The 17,806-nt window shown below is 43.5% G+C and overlaps 1 protein-coding gene across 1 annotated transcript in view; it reads right to left on the bottom strand.

The window, feature by feature from the left end:
* Window positions 1-17,806, bottom strand: part of LOC148522936 (membrane-spanning 4-domains subfamily A member 4A-like) — a 151,213-nt gene that overhangs the window by 21,164 nt on the left and 112,243 nt on the right. Inside the window, exon 5 of the mRNA XM_088473572.1 lies at window positions 6,446-6,628. Coding sequence (XP_088329698.1) covers window positions 6,446-6,628 — 183 coding nt within the window. The remainder of the gene's footprint in view (window positions 1-6,445; window positions 6,629-17,806) is intronic.

The raw sequence follows: 17,806 nt of genomic DNA, 5'->3' as shown, positions 1-17,806 counted from the left end.
GGAGAGTTGTGCAGAGAGAAATCACTGCAATCTCGGGTGAGATAACTCACTCGAGCTTGCTTTAAAATCACCCAAGAATCTGAACCTAATTCACCCTCATCAAACTCGTTTAGCCTCAAATCGCCTATTGGTAAATTTGGAATAAAAAAGTGATTAAATCACCCGAGTTCTGGCGAATTACAGCGCGATTAATCTCTTTGCAAATGGGGAACATCTCGAATCTTAGTAAATTTACCCCTAGGTGTGACTCATTGCTTGAGATGCCTCACTTCGTCCTGGTCCATTGTTGAAAGGATTGAGGTGTATCTACTTTAGTGGATTTTGGAAATTTTCTTGAGGCCTTATTATTTTTGCCATGCCCTATGGTTCCAGATGTCTCTCACACAAACCGTGAAGATCCAGGACACTGTAACTATTTATTTGTTTTCAATGTTGGTTACTGCATTGTATATTTAACATGCAAACTTCACCAGAAATCCGAACAACATTTGGACAAAGTAACATCATGAAATGAGAGCTCAAAATACTACTTATTCAATACAAACACCGGATGTCAGCATTGCCAGGACATTATTCACTGGATTCTGCTTGCTCATTGTAAGAACATTATACTTGCTAAACTTTGTCCTAGCTCTGTGATTACACATACCTCAAAGCCCACTGTATTCTGCACCAATTTCCGTTTTCTTCTTAGAAATAATATCTTGTTACCTAAGTCCTATGCCCTGCCACATGTAATCTAGCTTCTAACAGTCTACTTTCACATTCATTTTCTCCACCTATTAAATCTCCTCTTTTACTCCCCTCAATAATAAACTTTTGCTATTGTGCAGAAACCTTTTATCCACTGTATTCTCACGTGATTTTCTGCAAATCTCCTGCACTGTCACTCACATTCATACTTTATTCCTTCTTCCAGTTTTCCTCCCCTAACCACCACTGCCACACTATGACCATGTTTTCTTCCACCCTCACACAGTGTCTACCTAATCCTCTGCTCTGCCCCTTCCCTCCACCTTTATCCTTTTCCCCTTGCCTCCTTCACCTTCTCCTTCCCTTATCTCCCCTCCTCTGTCTGCCTTCCTCCCTCTCCTCTCCTACTACTACACTTGCATTCCTACTACCCCACTGCTAATCCCTCCTCCAACCCACCTCTCCATGCCACCTCATCCCACCTCCATACACATCTTGTTAAGCCCCCTCCCTACTCACCACCTAAAGGTTCCCTTCCCAGCATTGGTGACCGCACAATCTCTCCACTCTATTCATCTCGGTCCCCAAAATCAATCTCACATACTCATTACAGTAATCCTGAAAATCTCATTCACATCTCCCCCACATTGTCCCTTTATCCTGTGCACTCTGGAATACCAGATCAGTCTGTATTAAACTGGTTCCCACCCATGACCTTTTCATCTCCAACAACTTGCATCTCCTAGCCATTACTGAAACCTGGATTTCACCCTCTAACAGCACTTCTGCTGCAGCTCTCTCCTCTGGGGGCCTCACCTTCTCTCACACCCCTCGGCCTGGGGGTCGCCATGGTGGTGGTGTTGGCATCTTCTATCCCCTGATTACACCTACCAACTTATACCCCCTGAACCATCCCTTACATTCTCTACATTTGAGGTTCATACTATACATCTTTTCCAACCAGTACACCTACGAGTAGCTATCATTTACCATCCCCTTGGCCCTCCCTCCAAATTCCTTGACAACTTTGCTTCCTGGCTCCCTCACTTTCTCTCCTCAGACCTTCCCTCCATTATCTTAGGTGACTTCAATATTCCAATTGATATCCCCACTGAACTCTCTGCTTCCAAACTCCTTACCCTCACATCCTTATTTGGTCTCTCCCAATGGACCTCCTCACCCTCCCATGTGAGTGGGCATTCGCTTGATCTGGTCTTTACTCACCGTTGTGATATTTCTGATTATTCCAATTCCCCATTCCCCCTCTCTAACCATCACCTTCTCTCTTTTAACTTATCCCTCTTCCCTTCCCCCCCCTCTACCTCCCAAGGCCACTATCACTAGGCGTAACATTGAGGTTATCAACACCGTATCCTTTTCTTCCCTATTTGACTCACTTCTCTCTCCTTTGCTCTCTCTCTCCTGCCCTGAACAAGCTGGTTCCCTATACAACACCTCCCTTACTTCTGCTCTTGACTCTGTTGCTCCGGCTATCACTACTCTCCCTCGCAGATCCACACTTCAACCCTGGCATTCCAAATGAACCAGATATCTGCAAAAGTGTTCCCGAACTGCCGAGCGACAGTGGAGAAGGTCACACTCTAAGGCAGATTTTCTCCATTTCAAATTTATGCTCTCATCCTACAGTGCTGCCCTTTCCCTCTCTAAACAGTCATACTTCAAGCACCTCATCTCCTCCCAGTCCTCAAATCCGCAGCATCTCTTCACCACCCTAAACTCCCTCCTCTGCCCACCCCCTCCTCACCTTCCCTCCTTGCTCTCTGCCCTTGACTATCATATCCCACCAGTCCCCCAGCACTACACCTCCTCCTTTCCCGGGTCATCCCTCCCTTTCCATTTTACCTACACTAACATCCTTCTCCCCTGTATCTGGAGAGGAAGTCATGGCCCTTATCCAGTCCTCCCCCCCTTCCACCTCCTCCCTTGACCCTATCCCTTCACGTCTCCTCTGATACCTCTCTCCCTGTGCCTGTTCCCATCTTGCCCACCTCCTCAATCTCTCCCTCTCATCTGGCACTGTCCCTTCTGCATTCAAACATGCCCTTGTCTCCCCCATTCTTAAAAAACCTACTCTTGATCCTAACACTCTCGCCAACTACCGACCCATCTCTCTCCTCCTTTTTGCATCCAAACTCCTTGAGCGTATCGTTTACAACTGCCTTACCAGCTTTCTCTCCTCCCACTCCCTCCTTGACCCTTTCCAGTCTGGCTTCTGTTCTCTCCACTCCACAGAAACTGCCCTCACTAAAGTCAGCAACGACTTCCTTGCTACCAAATCCAAAGGCCACTACTCTCTACTCATTCTCCTTGACCTTTCTGCTGCTTTTGACACTGTGGACCACCCTCTCCTGCTGCAAATCCTTCACTCCCTTGGTCTACATGACACTGCCCTCTCCTGGCTATCCTCCTACCTCTCTGATCGATCCTTCTCTGTCTCCTCTCATGGCTTATCTTCCCCCCCACATCCTCTCATAGTAGGTGTTCTCCAAGGTTCTGTTCTTGGACCACTCCTTTTCTCCCTCTACACATCCTCTCTAGGTGAACTCATCAGCTCTTTTGACCTCCATTATCATCTCTATGCTGATGACACTCAGTTCTACCTTTCCTCCCCTGACATCTCTCCCTCTCTCCTCACTCATATCTCCAACTGTCTTTCTGCTATATCTTCCTGGATGTCCCAGCGATTTCTTTAACTTAATATGTCTAAGACTGAGATGATAATCTTCCCACCCTCCCACATAACCTCACCTCTCACTATTTCTTTATCCATTGATGGCACAACTATCTCCTCTAACCCCAAAGTCCGCTGTCTTGGAGTTATCCTGGACTCCTCCCTCTCCTTTAAACCACATATCCAGAACCTCAAACAGTCCTGTCATTTCCATCTTAAAAATATTTCTAGGATCATACCCTTTCTTACCCAGGATGCTACTAAGACCTTAATACACTCACTGATCATCTCAAGATTGGATTACTGTAACCTCCTCCTATCTGGCCTCCCCAAATCCCATCTCTCTCCTCTCCGGTCTACCCTTAATGCTGCTGCATGGCTTATCTTCCTCTCCAAATGCTCTACATCTGCCTCCCCTCTCCTACAAGCCCTCCACCGGATCCCCTTCCCCTTCAGAACCCAATTCAAGGTTCTCACACTCGCTTACAAAGCCCTCACACACTCCTCTCCCATTTACATCTCTGACCTCATCTCCCTTCACTCTCCTGTCTGCCCTCTTCATTCAACAAATGCACACTGCCTCTCATGTTAACTGATTACTTCCTCCCACTCCCGCCTCCAAGACTTTGCCCGTGCTGCTCCCCACCTCTGGAACTCTCCCTCTCCCCATCAGACTCTCCACCTCTCTACAATCCTCAAATGGGCTCTCAAGACCCACTACTTCATCAATGCTTTCCAGCTCTCATCCTAACTTGCTATTACATGCTCCCTCCTCCCTGTCTTCCCCATCTGTATCATGACCATCTGTCTGTCCCTCCCCTTGAGAATGTAAGGTCTTGCAAGCAGGGCCCTCTAACCTCTTGTGCTTCTCCTTACTTTATGTTCATCTACTTCTTACTCACCACTAGGACACCTAACACTTGGTGCCTATTCTTTGTTTTTTAATTGGGTGTTATGGCCACCTATGTATCAATGAATATTATCCATGTCCTTGTCCTTCATTGTATTGTATTTTACTGAAGTCACTTATTGGTTATGTACCTTGTAAGGCGCTGCGGAACACTTGTGGTGCCATATAAATAAACAATAATAATAATAATAATAATAAAAATAATAATAATAATAATTTGTATTGCTATTTTCCTATGCTAACTATTTATGTTACTTCGGTTATGTGATTTTTATGTTTACAAGTCATTTGCCGTAAAAGCCCTATTTTAATATCCTTATGTTTTGGATGATGTTTAGGCTCTTTATGGTGTGTTATTTCTGTTTAGTGTTATACTTCGTCACTACCCCCACTGTTCTACAATTTTTGCCACTCTATTCCGTGGCACCCCTGACTATTGATGTGGAGTTATCTATGTCTATGTTTTTATTTTTCCCTTATGTCCCTCCCTAAGACCCTCCACTCCCCCCATTATGCTTAATTTTTCTGCATATATCAATGTTAGTGTTGAGCGACCCAGTACAAAAAGGTTGCCTTTGCCTGTCCTCTGCATCTTTCCAGATTTGTTTAGATGGTGAACTTAATGTCTATCAATGCTAAAGGTCTAAATGCTCTTCAGAAACGAACAGTTGCCCTGCATTATTTCTAAACCCACAAAATGGAAGTTATAGTTATCCAAGACACCCATTTTTCTGAAGCGGTCTCCCCTACTTACTCTGACCATCATAATTTAAAACTATGATCTAATTTTAAATGACTATGTTGATGTAATGGAATGCACTGCACTTTATGTATTTATTGGAAAGATTAACTAAATGTGAATAATTGCACAGTTTAATAAAGCTCCCGGTTTTGAATAAGGCTGGAACTGGAAGATATAAGATTTGCATGTGCATTCCACAGCTCTAAGACTTAACAGGAAGTGCGCAGACGCGACTTCCAGTTGAAGGTAGACAACATCAGGGTTATTTTAATAGAGGGGGTGGAGTAACCTCCGGACGAAACTAGAAGGTATAACATTCCCCTATGAGCATCTAATAGGTTCCTTAGTTGGAACGCAAAACTGGAAGTTCGTGGGCACGTTTTCTGGTAATAGTCAACAAGAAGTTGGCGGCTGTGACATGGAAGTGAGCATTTCATGCTTGGAACGCAATTATTTTATTAGTACAATATTTATACCTAGGCTATTTATAATAAAAGGTCCCTTTTCTACATATAAAGTATGGTGTAATAGGAACAAGTTCAAATGTATTGAATGTGCTGAAAATGGATATTGCACATGTTTTTTAATTCAAATGAGGAGATGTTGACTCTCTCCCTGTGTTTACCAATGGGATTGAGGAAGGGGAGATAAAAGGACACCTCACCACCATCAGGATACACCTTGAAAAAGACTCTGGAGGAGTTGAAACATGTTGGTGGAGAAGAATTACAACCGGTGAACTTTCTATTGGGTGTATGACTGTATATCAGGAGCATTGTTTCCAGGTCCCTATTCCCGGGAGAAGCTTGGAGGGTTTTGGTCAAACTTGACTTGGTGTGCAATATACACCGCCCTATCCGGTATGTTGCTCTGTAATATTGGTGGTGGATTTGTCTGGCATCTAGCTGTGTGTTTGTCAACTTCATTAATAAAATGGTATTACACTATCTTTCAATTATTTTCTCTCCCTTGTATGTATTGCATGAGGAGAATATCCATTGGGAGATAAAAGAAAAGTGGCAGTTGAAAGTGGAATACTTACAGGCACAAGTTGAAGGAACTATTGTTTGGAATAAAGTTAGATAAAGAGAAGTACCCTTATAATTCTTCGATTAAGACTTTGATATCTTAGTGTATGACTGTGCATAATTTTGGGATTGTATATTGGTCCTAGTAAGTTGCACCAATACCCAATTTTTGTTTTTCTATATCAATAATATAAAACTTGTCTGGTCACTAAGGAGCAAACACCCTTCAGATATTAAGGGGTTAGTTTAAACATAAATATACATTCTACACACTGTCATATAATCTATTATTAGAACATTTTGCAAGGATATTGTATGTAATTAAATAGCACATTGTTAATTCTATCCTTAGATTGTGTTGAATAAACATTTCAACTTACAAGATGTTGTGGGCAATTTCTGTAGAAGTCAGCACTGTTATAATAATTGTCATAATAATGATAATAATAATTGTAGTTGTAGAAATAATTACAGTGAATTGTTGCTAGATCAATGCTGTTTACGATGAAGGCAGCAAGGCTGAATATTATACTTATGATGTTCAATGAGAGGGTTGCTTTAACCTGTACAAAGAAAAAGGGAAAATCAATGTGTTACGTAAATATACATTATATTACTATTTGTCATACTAGTATGCCCGTGGCGAACATTTTGCCAATTTGAAAGTGCAATGATATATTTGGCCATGGATTCTGAAGCAAACCTTCTCCAGCGGGTATTGCAAGCTGAGCCCCTATGATAATTCACTGTTACTATGCCTCAACGTGTACCAGCCTCCGGCCAATCAGTGGCTGCCAGCAGGTCTCTTGGAAAGCAGAGAAAAGAGGCATTGCTTTTGAGGCCGGTGATTGGCTGGGAGCTGTGAGCCTGGAAACCACATGTTGGAGAAAGTAGGTCAGGGAAGAGCGCCCCCTACCGTGACAGTTTCTTACACAACTACTCCCAACAGTAATAATAAGGCTGGGTGGCATTGAGGTGAGCAATGTGTCACATGACATCAGTCAGCTCAGTGGCACCCCCACCAGGTACAATGCTGTGTAACACGTGTGCGCACAGTACACAACACACTCCGCCTAACTGTCTCCCAGCCTTCCGCCAATCAGCGGCTGGCGGCAGCTCTCATGGAAAGCAGAGAAAAGAGGCATTGCTTTTGAGGCGCCAACCCGATGCTGATTGTCTGGGAGTTGCGAGCCTGGAATCCACGTGTTGGAGAAAGTAGGTCAAGTAAGAGTGCCCCCTACAGCAGCAGCCTCACGTGTTGTGCCACCCGCATGCCCTCCTTCAGTATGTAATAGCTACATCATGCAGCCAGATGGCCAATCAGGAGCCGAACTAGGCATAACATAAACAGTGTCTGCACATGGCTAGGGCACCGGGTCCATATGAGAGCACCGACATCCAGTAGCGCGTGAGAACAGCAGCCAGCGGCGGTCACTCCTATCCCGCTTCCCCCAGGTCACTGTGCTGGCTCTGTGTTCTGATACTTTTCTTCACATTTTGAGGTTAGCTATACCAAAGCATTTACTATGGTTTCTGGCTATTTTTTTTTAATCAAATTTTATACAGTTTAATTCCAAATTCTGTCATTTATTGCTGATTGACATCCCTCACCAGAGAATCATATGAATATCTTAAGTAGTCTTTGAGATATTCAAATTCAAAGAGGTTCTGGACAAATTGGCTAAGCAAATTATATATATATTAGATCTCCATGGGGCCTATTTATTATCAACTACAGAATATTTGCCCATATATTTATAACTACTTTTCAGCAGATATCGCTGCAAGATCACATTATATATCAGGGCAATTTATCAATATTTTCTTGCAGGGACTCTGACAGGAGATCACCTTACCTCTGGGTTCAGACCCGGCAGAGTCACCGCACATGCACAGCCATAATCTGTCTGATCCCTTTCTGATAAGAATGTGGAAAATGTAGCAGTAGGCTACAATGAGCTGACACCATCTAATGTGTTTCATCGTGCAGGAATTCATCAGTGGATGCCCTGGCAACAAGTACGCAGTTCTTTTATATTTCTGATGCAGCTGTATGTATAAGTGAGTCCAATATATAAAGTATTTCATTCTCTTAGTGATATTTAATTTTTTTTTTTAATAGTACCATGAGATAGCCCCCATTGTTACTTCTTCATTACACATTTTCTCGAGATTAATCAAACCTTGGAGAGATATAGGGGGAGATGTACTGTATGATGGGGCGGCTAATGGGTGGTAAATGCCTGGCCTAGATTTGCCTATGATCTAACCCAGCATTTTTCAACCACTGTGCCATGGCACACTGGTGTGCCGTGAGTGGTTGTCAAGTGTGCTGCGGTGGTTAGCTCAGAGCACTTGTACAGTAGTGAGTTTTATTCCTGTGGAGGCCAATGTGTGTGTATTTTTTTATGTGGGAGCCAATGTTTATATTCTTTCATTGGTCACGCACACCGTATAGCCGGATAGAGGGCCTAATTCAGAGCCAGACGCTCTTGAAGAGCGCTCGCTCTGAATCAGGGTGTTTTTTTTTGGGGGGGGGGGGTTGCGGCCTCCTGGCCTTTCACTAAGCTGTGAGTGACCACCCACAGCTTTTGCGAGTGGCCAGGTGATGGTCGCGGCCATTGCGACCATTGGGGCTTGCGACGAGACCCTTGTGGTAGGGTCTCATCCATCGCAAGTCTCAGAGAGCTTCCTGCTCTAACAGAGCATGAAGCTCTCCACTGACATCACTGGTGATGTCAGTGGTGCCTCCCACAAACGGCAGGCATTTCTTCGGGAATGCCTCCGCTTGTGTAGCCACCCCCCCTCCCCTCCTACAAAACGGGGCGAGCTGTCGATCAACATCGACAGCCGCCCCTTTTGTAGTGAGCCCCAGAGCGAGAGAAAATTCTCTCTCGCTCCAGGGCTTGTGCATGCGCGCGGCGCAGTACCCCACCATTGAACCGCTTGCAAGCGCTAAGCGCTCGCAAGCGGGTCTGAATCAGGCCCAGTGTGCCTTTGCAATTTTAAAATCTTGTGTAGTGTGCCTCGAGTTGAAAAGGTTGATAAACACTGATCTAACCAATCAACTTCTAACTGAAACTGACAGTAAAGAGTTATATTTCATAAAAATATCAACACAATATAAGAACTGTTTTTATATTTTATATACTCACTAATAAGTGAAGTGCACCACGATATCTATGATACATTACAAACATGGAAACTCTGCACTCACCATATATAACATTAACGGGGAAATTTACAAAGGTCGATTTGGCATTTTGAGTAATTTGGTATGCGATTTGCATGCAAATTTGCTTTTGAGTATTCACTAAAGGCTAATTCAAATGGTAATTCGAACACTAAACCGAATTTCTCAACAAACTGACTCTATATCCAACATCGGCAAAACATTGGTACTTTTTCATTGAACAACACAGGGCAAACATATTTACTATTATTCGATTTCAATTCGCACACCAAATCGACCTTCAAATCGACATTCAAATCCCCAAATGAATAGACCTGCTTCATGCTTTTGAGCATGAGCAGGTTAAATTAACACAGATACATGCAGACATCAGTGAGATGCCTGCATGTATCTGACTGTAAAAAGTAAACAAATAGTTAAATCTAAAAAAAAATTACATGAGGTCCCCCCCAAAACACAACCAGCCCCGGACTTTTTAAAGCCAGTCCTGGGAACTAGCCCTGGTTCTGGACACAGGGAAAAAAGTCATGTAGGGTTCCACTGTAAGTTCCAGAACCAGCACCGGACCCTTTCTAGCGGGGGGCTGATGCCAAAGCCAAGGGAGCCCTATCACCAGGCCCCCAGCCACAGCATCAGTCCTGACCACTAGTCAGCCCAGGCTAGGGATCCTTGGGGAGATGGGGACTCCCCAATAAAGGGGTCCCCCTCTCCAGGGCACCCATAGCCTATGCTGCTAGCCCAGGGCTATCCCTGCCACCTCTGGGTGGTGGGTGGCAGGTTGATTGTGTAAATGTAGTGTAAAAATAGAATATGTAAAACATTGGGGGTCATTCAGACCCATTCGCGAGCAAAGGACGCGAGCAAACAGGTGGATGTTGCCCCACTGCATGCGCGAGACCCGGAGAGCGACGGGCTCTCCATCGCTCCGGGTCTCGCACCAAAGGGGGTGTGCTGTCGATGTTGATTGACAGCATGCCCCCTTTGGTGGGCGTGCCAGGGGCGTGGCTGCCAGATGGAGGTGTTCCCATGGGAACGCCTACTGTCTGAAGCCGGCCCCACTGACATCATTAGAGAGCCAAAATCACTCCAGGGCTTGCGGCAGCGAGACCCTACCGCAGGGTCTCCGTCGCAAGGCCGATGGTCGCGATGGTCTTGACCATCAAGACCATCATCATGGACGCTCGCATAAGCTGTCGGTGGTAACCCACAGCTATGCGAGCGTCCATGAGGACGCTCCTAAAACAGGTAGGAGGGCCCTGATTCAGAGTGAGCGCTCTGGTCAGAGCGTCCAGCTCTGAATCAGGCCCTTTGTCTTTACAGTAGAAATGCAGGTCCCAGCAAGCCTCCCCCTCATGCTGAGAGAGGTCAGCCCCCACCTCTCATCCAATGAATGGTTCTCTCCATTAAATTCAATGATGGGAACTGCAGTATAAACTTTAGTTAACCTGCGGCTCGCCATTGAGTTCAATGGAGGGAGTCATTCATTGGCTAAGAGAGGCGGGGGCTGATATCTCTCAGCCAATGAATGCTCAGACACGGGCCTTCAAAGGAGGAAGCCGCATCTGAGCACTTCAGTCGGGAAGTAATAACCATCCTGGTTAAGGATGGTTATTACTTAGTGCGTGGTTCGTGTTGTTCATTTTGTTATTTTAAGAAGACCCATGGATGCCTACTTTGGACCGAAGAGGACCGAACCACGCATAGGAGACGGTGAGTATGTTTTTTTTCCACAGGTACCCTATGGAATTTCTACTGGAGAAGGGGACCAATGTTACAGGAACACATAGGTGAGTATGTGTACATGTATGAGTGCATGTAGGTTTATTAAAATTATACTGTGTACGGTGTGTTTGTGTGTGTGTGTGTGTGTTTATTTCAACATTTCATTACAGGTGAACTACAGGTACCAGTGGGCCCTTAATGCCCCACATGCTGGTACTTGTGTTTCTCCAAGTACCAGCATGCAGGGGAGGCTTGCTGGGATGTGCATTTCTACTGTAAAGACAATGTTTTACATATTCTATTTTTACACTACAATTACACAATCAACCCACTATCAGCCTAGGCTAGGGGTGCCCCGGAGAGGGGGACCCCTTTATTGGGGGGGTCCCCAACTCCCCAGGGATCCCTAGCCTGGGCTGACTAGTGGTCAGGACTGATACTGCAGCTGGGGGGTGATAGGGCTGCCCTGGCTGTGGCATCAGCCCCCCACTAGAAATGGTCCGGTGCTGGTTCTTGAACTTACAGTGGAACCCTATGCAATTTTTTCCCTGTAAGTCCAGAACCAGGGCTGGTTTCCAGAGCCCAGTGTTGGTTGTATTAACCACTTAACTGACAAATTATTTTTCCAAAAACTGCTCCGAAATTGTTGGGTTCTTTTATGATTGAATTAGGTCAGGAACAGCTTTTTAAAACTTATCCAATACAATTTTGTAAAAAAAAACTATTTTTTTAAACAATGTATAGCATAATGGCAATTTTTATTGTATAAAGTAGAGATGACCATCGATAGAAACATCGATTGTGACCACAGCTGCCAATGTTTCCTTAACATCGGTTGGGGTCTGCCATCTATATGCGCATATATATATATATATATATATATATACACACAGAGAAAATAATCGGCACTCACCAGATATATGAAAAAATACTTATTTATATATGCAAAAACAGGTTTTGAAATAGCCATAGCAGCAAGATACAAGGGTTCAGTCCAGTCGACATTTCGATCCCAATCCAGGATCTTTATCAAGATAAAGATAAAGATCCTGGATTGGGATCGAAACGTCGACTGGACTGAACCCTTGTATCTTGCTGCTATGGGTATTTCAAAACCTGTTTTTGCATATATAAATAAGTCTTTTTTCATATATCTGGTGAGTGACGATTATTTTCTCTGTATATAAATGGACAGTTCTGCTGCCTTTAAATTGAGCACCCCGCCTGTATTTTTGCTATACTGGAGTGTGGACACCTTGGAATATATATATATATATAATTATATATATATATATATATATATATATATGCAATGCAAAAAAGGCAGATGGCACTCCTGGACTCAAGTATGAGTGCCAAGCCTGCTGTGTTCATATATATATATATATGGCCAGGGCTCTGCTTTATTCATGGGGGTGGGGCTTTCAAAGATGGGGGAGAGGCTGCTGATAGTGGAGGTGGAGTAAGGGAAGGACAGCGCTGATAGTGCTACCTTCTCTGCCTGGCGGCAGCTGCTGCTAGCCGGAGTTGGAGGGAGAGGACAGTGCTGTCAGTGCTGCCTTCTCTGCCCTGTCAGCAGCCACTGGGCTGATTTTAGTCGATAAGGATGGAGAGAATGACAGTGCTGTCACCGTGGTGTAATATTTATAAAAGTATTGTGACACTGTAAGTCAGTAATACCGCATTGTAATTTTCATATAAGTATTGTGACACTGTCGGTCATTCATACAGCAGTGTAATATTCATAAAAGTATTGTGAGTGACGCTGTCCATCATTTACAGGCCTGGCGACAGTGGGGTGAAACCCATCCCAGCCCCTGAGTTTCAGAAGGGCCCCGAACGTTTAGAAGGGTAGTTACATTTGATTTGTGTAGAGACCGCATGGTCCATCCAGCGGCGCTGAACTACTGTAGGTAGAATAAGAGATGAGCAGGTTCGGTTCCCTGAGAACCGAACCCAACCGAATTACGGGGATCCGAGGCAGATATGAGTAGGCTCGGGTTTTCCCGCCAGACACGGATCTGAAAAAGAGCCAAAACATCATCATCCCGCTGTTGGATTCTCGCAGGTTTTGGATTCTATAAAGGTCCCGCGATTCGCCGCCATTTTTCATTCCGGCTGTGAAGAGTGAAGAGGGAGGGAGCTGTGCTGTTGTGTTGTGTTAGGGACTGGTTACTGTTGTCCATAAGGGCTGGCTGGCTGTTGTCTTCTATAGGAGGGGCTGGCTGGCTGTTGTCACATCCATAGGGGCTGGCTGGCTGTTGTTGTCCTGTCCATAGGGGCTGGTTGGCTGTCGTTGTCCTGTCCATAGGGGCTGGCTGTCTGTCATTGTCCTGTCTATAGGGGCTGGCTGTTGTACTTGTCCTGTCCATAGGGGCTGGCTAGCTGTAGTGCTGTGTTGTGCAGGGGGTGGTCTATCCTTCAGGGGTGCTCTTCACTCACCTCCAGTGTGAAAAAAAAAATATTGTGTTAGCTACACTTGTCATCAGTGCAGGGGTGCTGTGCTGCTGTCTGTTAAGGGGCTGCTGCCTCTTTTCAGGAGTTCACCCCAGTGTTAAAAAAAATATTTTTTCTTTTTGTGTGGCGAGTTAGCCATACCTGTCATCGGTGTAGGTGCGCAGGGGTGCGGTGCTGCTGTCTATTGAGGGGCTGCTGGCTGTCACTGTCATCTGCATAGCTGTGCAGGGGTGCTGTACTCTTGTCTGTTGAGGGGCTGCTGCCCAAAATAATAAATCAAAAAAAATGTTGTGTGCATGTCAGGCACACCTGGCTGTCACTGTCATTGTGCTGTGCTGCTGTCTGTCGAGGGGCTGCTGCCCAATAAATAAACAATATTTTTTGTGTGCGTGTCAGCCACACCTGGCTGTCACTGTCATCAGTGTAGCTGTGCAGGGGTGCTGTGCTCCTGTCTGTTGAGGGGCTGCTGCCCAAAAAATAAACAATGTTTTGTGTGCATGTTAGCCACACCTGTCATTGGCGTAGCTGCACTGGGGTGCTGTGCTGCTGTCTGTAAAGGGGCTACATGAATATTGCAATTAAAACTTTTTTTTTTAAGCTTTTGGGTTCCAAAAAGTTGTTGTTTTTTTAATCTTAAACATAGCAGAAATGTTATCCTAACAGCTTATAAAGTTTTATGCTCTAAAAAACTAAGGGGTCTATTTACTAAGCAGTGTTAGGAGACAGAGTGAAAAGTAATAAGAAAGTGATAAGGTGCCAGCCAATCAGCTCCCAACTGTCATCTCACAGGCTGTGTTTGAAAAATGACAGTTGGGAGCTGATTGGCTGGCACTACTTAGTAAATAGACCCCTAAAGCCTATATTTATTTACAAACCTATATAGAGTGGACATCCTAAATTCTAAAACTGTTCTATTCAAAAATGTAAACAAAAGCAAAGATTATAAGTCTAGTGTGTTATAGGTGACCACACATGGCTGATTGATCAACCATGGGGACTGGCTTAGTGTCATAAGAAAGAGGAGACTGCAAACTGGGTGTCATGTTATGAGTTGTCCATATGGGGTATGTTGCTGTTAAGGGATCAGGCTGGTTATCAGTGGACACATTATTATTATAGTTGTTGTTATTTGGGGTTTCCATCTCCTGAAGGGTGTTTACCAACAGACAGAGACTACCTACCTATCAGCTTAGGCATAGACACTTCCTGAGGAAAAGAGCTCTGTTATCTGGAGGGAAGTCAAATAGGTGGGAGCCCCTGTTCCAACATCTGAAGCTCTTCTCTCTCCACATTGTCTTTTATAGGTGAAAAAAAATGTAATCGGGGACATCTAGCTTCTCTTTCTGTACCCTGCTCACCCTTTTTGGACAGGAAGTCCAGGATGGATGGTTTGGAAGAAGAAGGCCTAGCAACAGATGGGGATGGTCATTATCAAGACCTGGTCCCCCCAGTGGGTGTAGTCTGGGAGGTATTGGTTGGCATGCAGGCAGCAGAATAACAAAGGCCTCCATGTTGTCTGTGCTCACTATTCCATATTGCAGTTTGCGATTCAGGTAGGAATAAAGTCGGCTACAGAACACAGAACCACTGGATGTCTTAGTGCATTCAGGCCAGATATGATCCATGAATTCTCAGACAGATTCCGGACAGATGAATCTTTTGCTTGTGATAATCTTTGGTAATTCCTGGCAAAGGTGGGTGTTATTGCCAGACACTTTGAAGGCTGTAACTTTGAACTGCTTTATAGAAAACATGTGAATTAAACCTTTCCACACTGCAGAACAAGATGGAGAAATTCCTTGAAGTTCAGCACCTACAGCATATTTTTTCATGTTCTCTGAGGCCTCTCCTGACTGTGAAGAAAGATTCTCCACACTGTAGCCTTTCATTGTGACTTTTTAATGATGATTTCAATGTTGTCCACTGGCTGAGATCCATCTCATCTGAGGGTTGGGTTTTCCCCATGCAAATGAGACAATTCACATCCAGAAGGTGACTCTTATGTTTAGCCATGGTGTCAGTCTCTCTTTTGGTAGAGTTTGCACAATCTTGGTCTTGGGGGCACCATGATGAAATAGACAGATCCTCCAGGGTAAACATCTGATCTGGTGTTGTATGTATTTCTATTAAACCTTTGTGTGTGAGTTTAGTCATCTGCCACTTGTGGTGGAGCTCTTTTTCTGCTTTCTAAATGATCTCTGGACACAACGTAAAACTTAAACCTTAAACTGAAATGTTGCATTTAATGCTCTGTTCCACTTGTTCACAAATCTAAGAAGTGGACAGTCGGAACAACGGCAATTTGAAGGCCACTAACTATCTCTGTTTTTTTTAATGTCCCTGTACAGGTTGGGAAATTCCTTTACAGAACAGAAGGTTTGCAAAGGATTGCTTAAGGCAATTGTTTATCTATTTTTGGAAAAAAGGAAGCTGGAATGCTGCAACTGTTTGCTGTTACTTAGTAAAATACTTCTAAGTACCCCGTATAGTGTGTGAAAATACCATATGCTGATATAGTTAATTCAATACAGTATTTGGTTCGGGGGTGCCGCCTACTGACAACTTGTCAATATTCAGTAATCAAGAGAGCAAAAAGTTGTTGTCCTTTGATGGTGGCGCACTGTATTACTTTTAAAACATAACTTTTATTCTTATACAAAATAAAACAGAAATACTACAGTATGTAAATCCAGCCTAATATTAAAAGACAGTCTCTAGACAAAGACAAACATATATAGTGCGGACATAATACATAGAATGAAATAAAGTGTTTAAAAATTGCTAGTGTCCCGCTGTGTGTTAATTATAAATTATATATCATTGTACCAAGTGAAATTAATTTCAACTTGATGCACAAATATTTAAGAATATCCAATGTTATAAATAATTTTGAATACTATTAATAAATGTATATATATATATATATATATATATATATATATAAATGCCTTTATGTTGTAGGCTGAAGAGCAGAAGTATGTGAAGTCACCTGATTAAATATAATCCCTTTATATCTGGTTATAAATTAGAGATATAAATATATGCAGGTTACTGAGATGAAATGCTATGTGAACAATCCCGGCAGTTGACACATAACATTGGCAACATTAGGTTAATACAGTATCAGTGGCTCATTATTGTTGCATATCTCAGATGTCAGGTCAGGCTGTCTATGTGTCTCTCTGCATACAATTAATCTGACATATATGCTCTATATGAGAGTATCGCGCTCGTTGTAATAATTCTTTCTTATCTCGTATATATGTCTGCTAATCAAGCCAAGTGATAGTACGTTCACTGTGAGAAGTGTGCACATTAATATGTCTTATAAATCCTATGTTTAGATGACCCAGGCACATACATCCTCATGTATAGTACAGACCTGTCTGTGTTTGTGTAACATGGGGACACACACCCTCGTACGCGGTGTAGTTCTTATTGAGGATTATATATGTGAATAATACTACGGATACGTTGCTCTAAATAATATTATGCCCTACAATTAGCTGTGTATACTCGTTCATGTGGTAATAATCATAGCATCATATTCGCAAGGCATCGGGCAAAGCTGAATGCCCACATACAGTATGACACGTATATATTGACCATAAGCAATCGGGTTAGCCTTGAAAAAGCAAACACAGCTAAATGCGCGTTGGCGTTTGTCCCGCTGTGTGTTTTGTTTAAATGATGTAATGTCATAATAATACAAGAGTGTATCTATACCACCTATGATCGGCTATTATATATGTAGATAGGTCACTGACCATGGGGCCATGTTTGTGTATGGATCAACTGTGACACAAACTCTCAGCACACGCTGCACGCTATACCGCCTATGATCGGCTATTACATATGTAGATAGGGCTATGTGTGTGTATAGATCAGCTGTGAAACAAACTCTCAGCCCACGCTGCACCGCATGGAGGCCATATGTGTGCATTTAGCACAAATTTAGAAGGATTCCTATGTAAACATTAAGGTGTATATTTCCCTTTATTGGTATACAGAATCATTTGGCAACAATAACTTACATATACACGTAATAAAGAGAAAGAACTGGAATAGGTTTTATTCCTATGGTCAATATATATGTGTAGTATGTGGGTGTTCAGCTTTGCCGGGTGCCTAGAGAATATGATGCTATGATTATTACCACATGAACGAGAATACACAGCTCATGGTAGGGCATGATATTATTTAGAGCAACGTATCCGTAGTATTATTCACATATATAATCCTCAATACGAACTACACCGCGTACGAGAGTGTGTGTGTCCATGTTACACAAACACAGACAGGTCTGTACTGCACATGAGGATTTATGTGCCTGGGTCATCTAAATATAGAAAGGATTTATAAGACATAT

Source organism: Taudactylus pleione, unplaced genomic scaffold (genome assembly GCF_031769625.1).
Source record: "Taudactylus pleione unplaced genomic scaffold, aTauple2 ptg000136l, whole genome shotgun sequence".
In the NCBI taxonomy this organism is placed as follows: Eukaryota; Metazoa; Chordata; class Amphibia; order Anura; family Myobatrachidae; genus Taudactylus; species Taudactylus pleione.
This window is presented reverse-complemented; position numbering and strand designations above follow the sequence as displayed.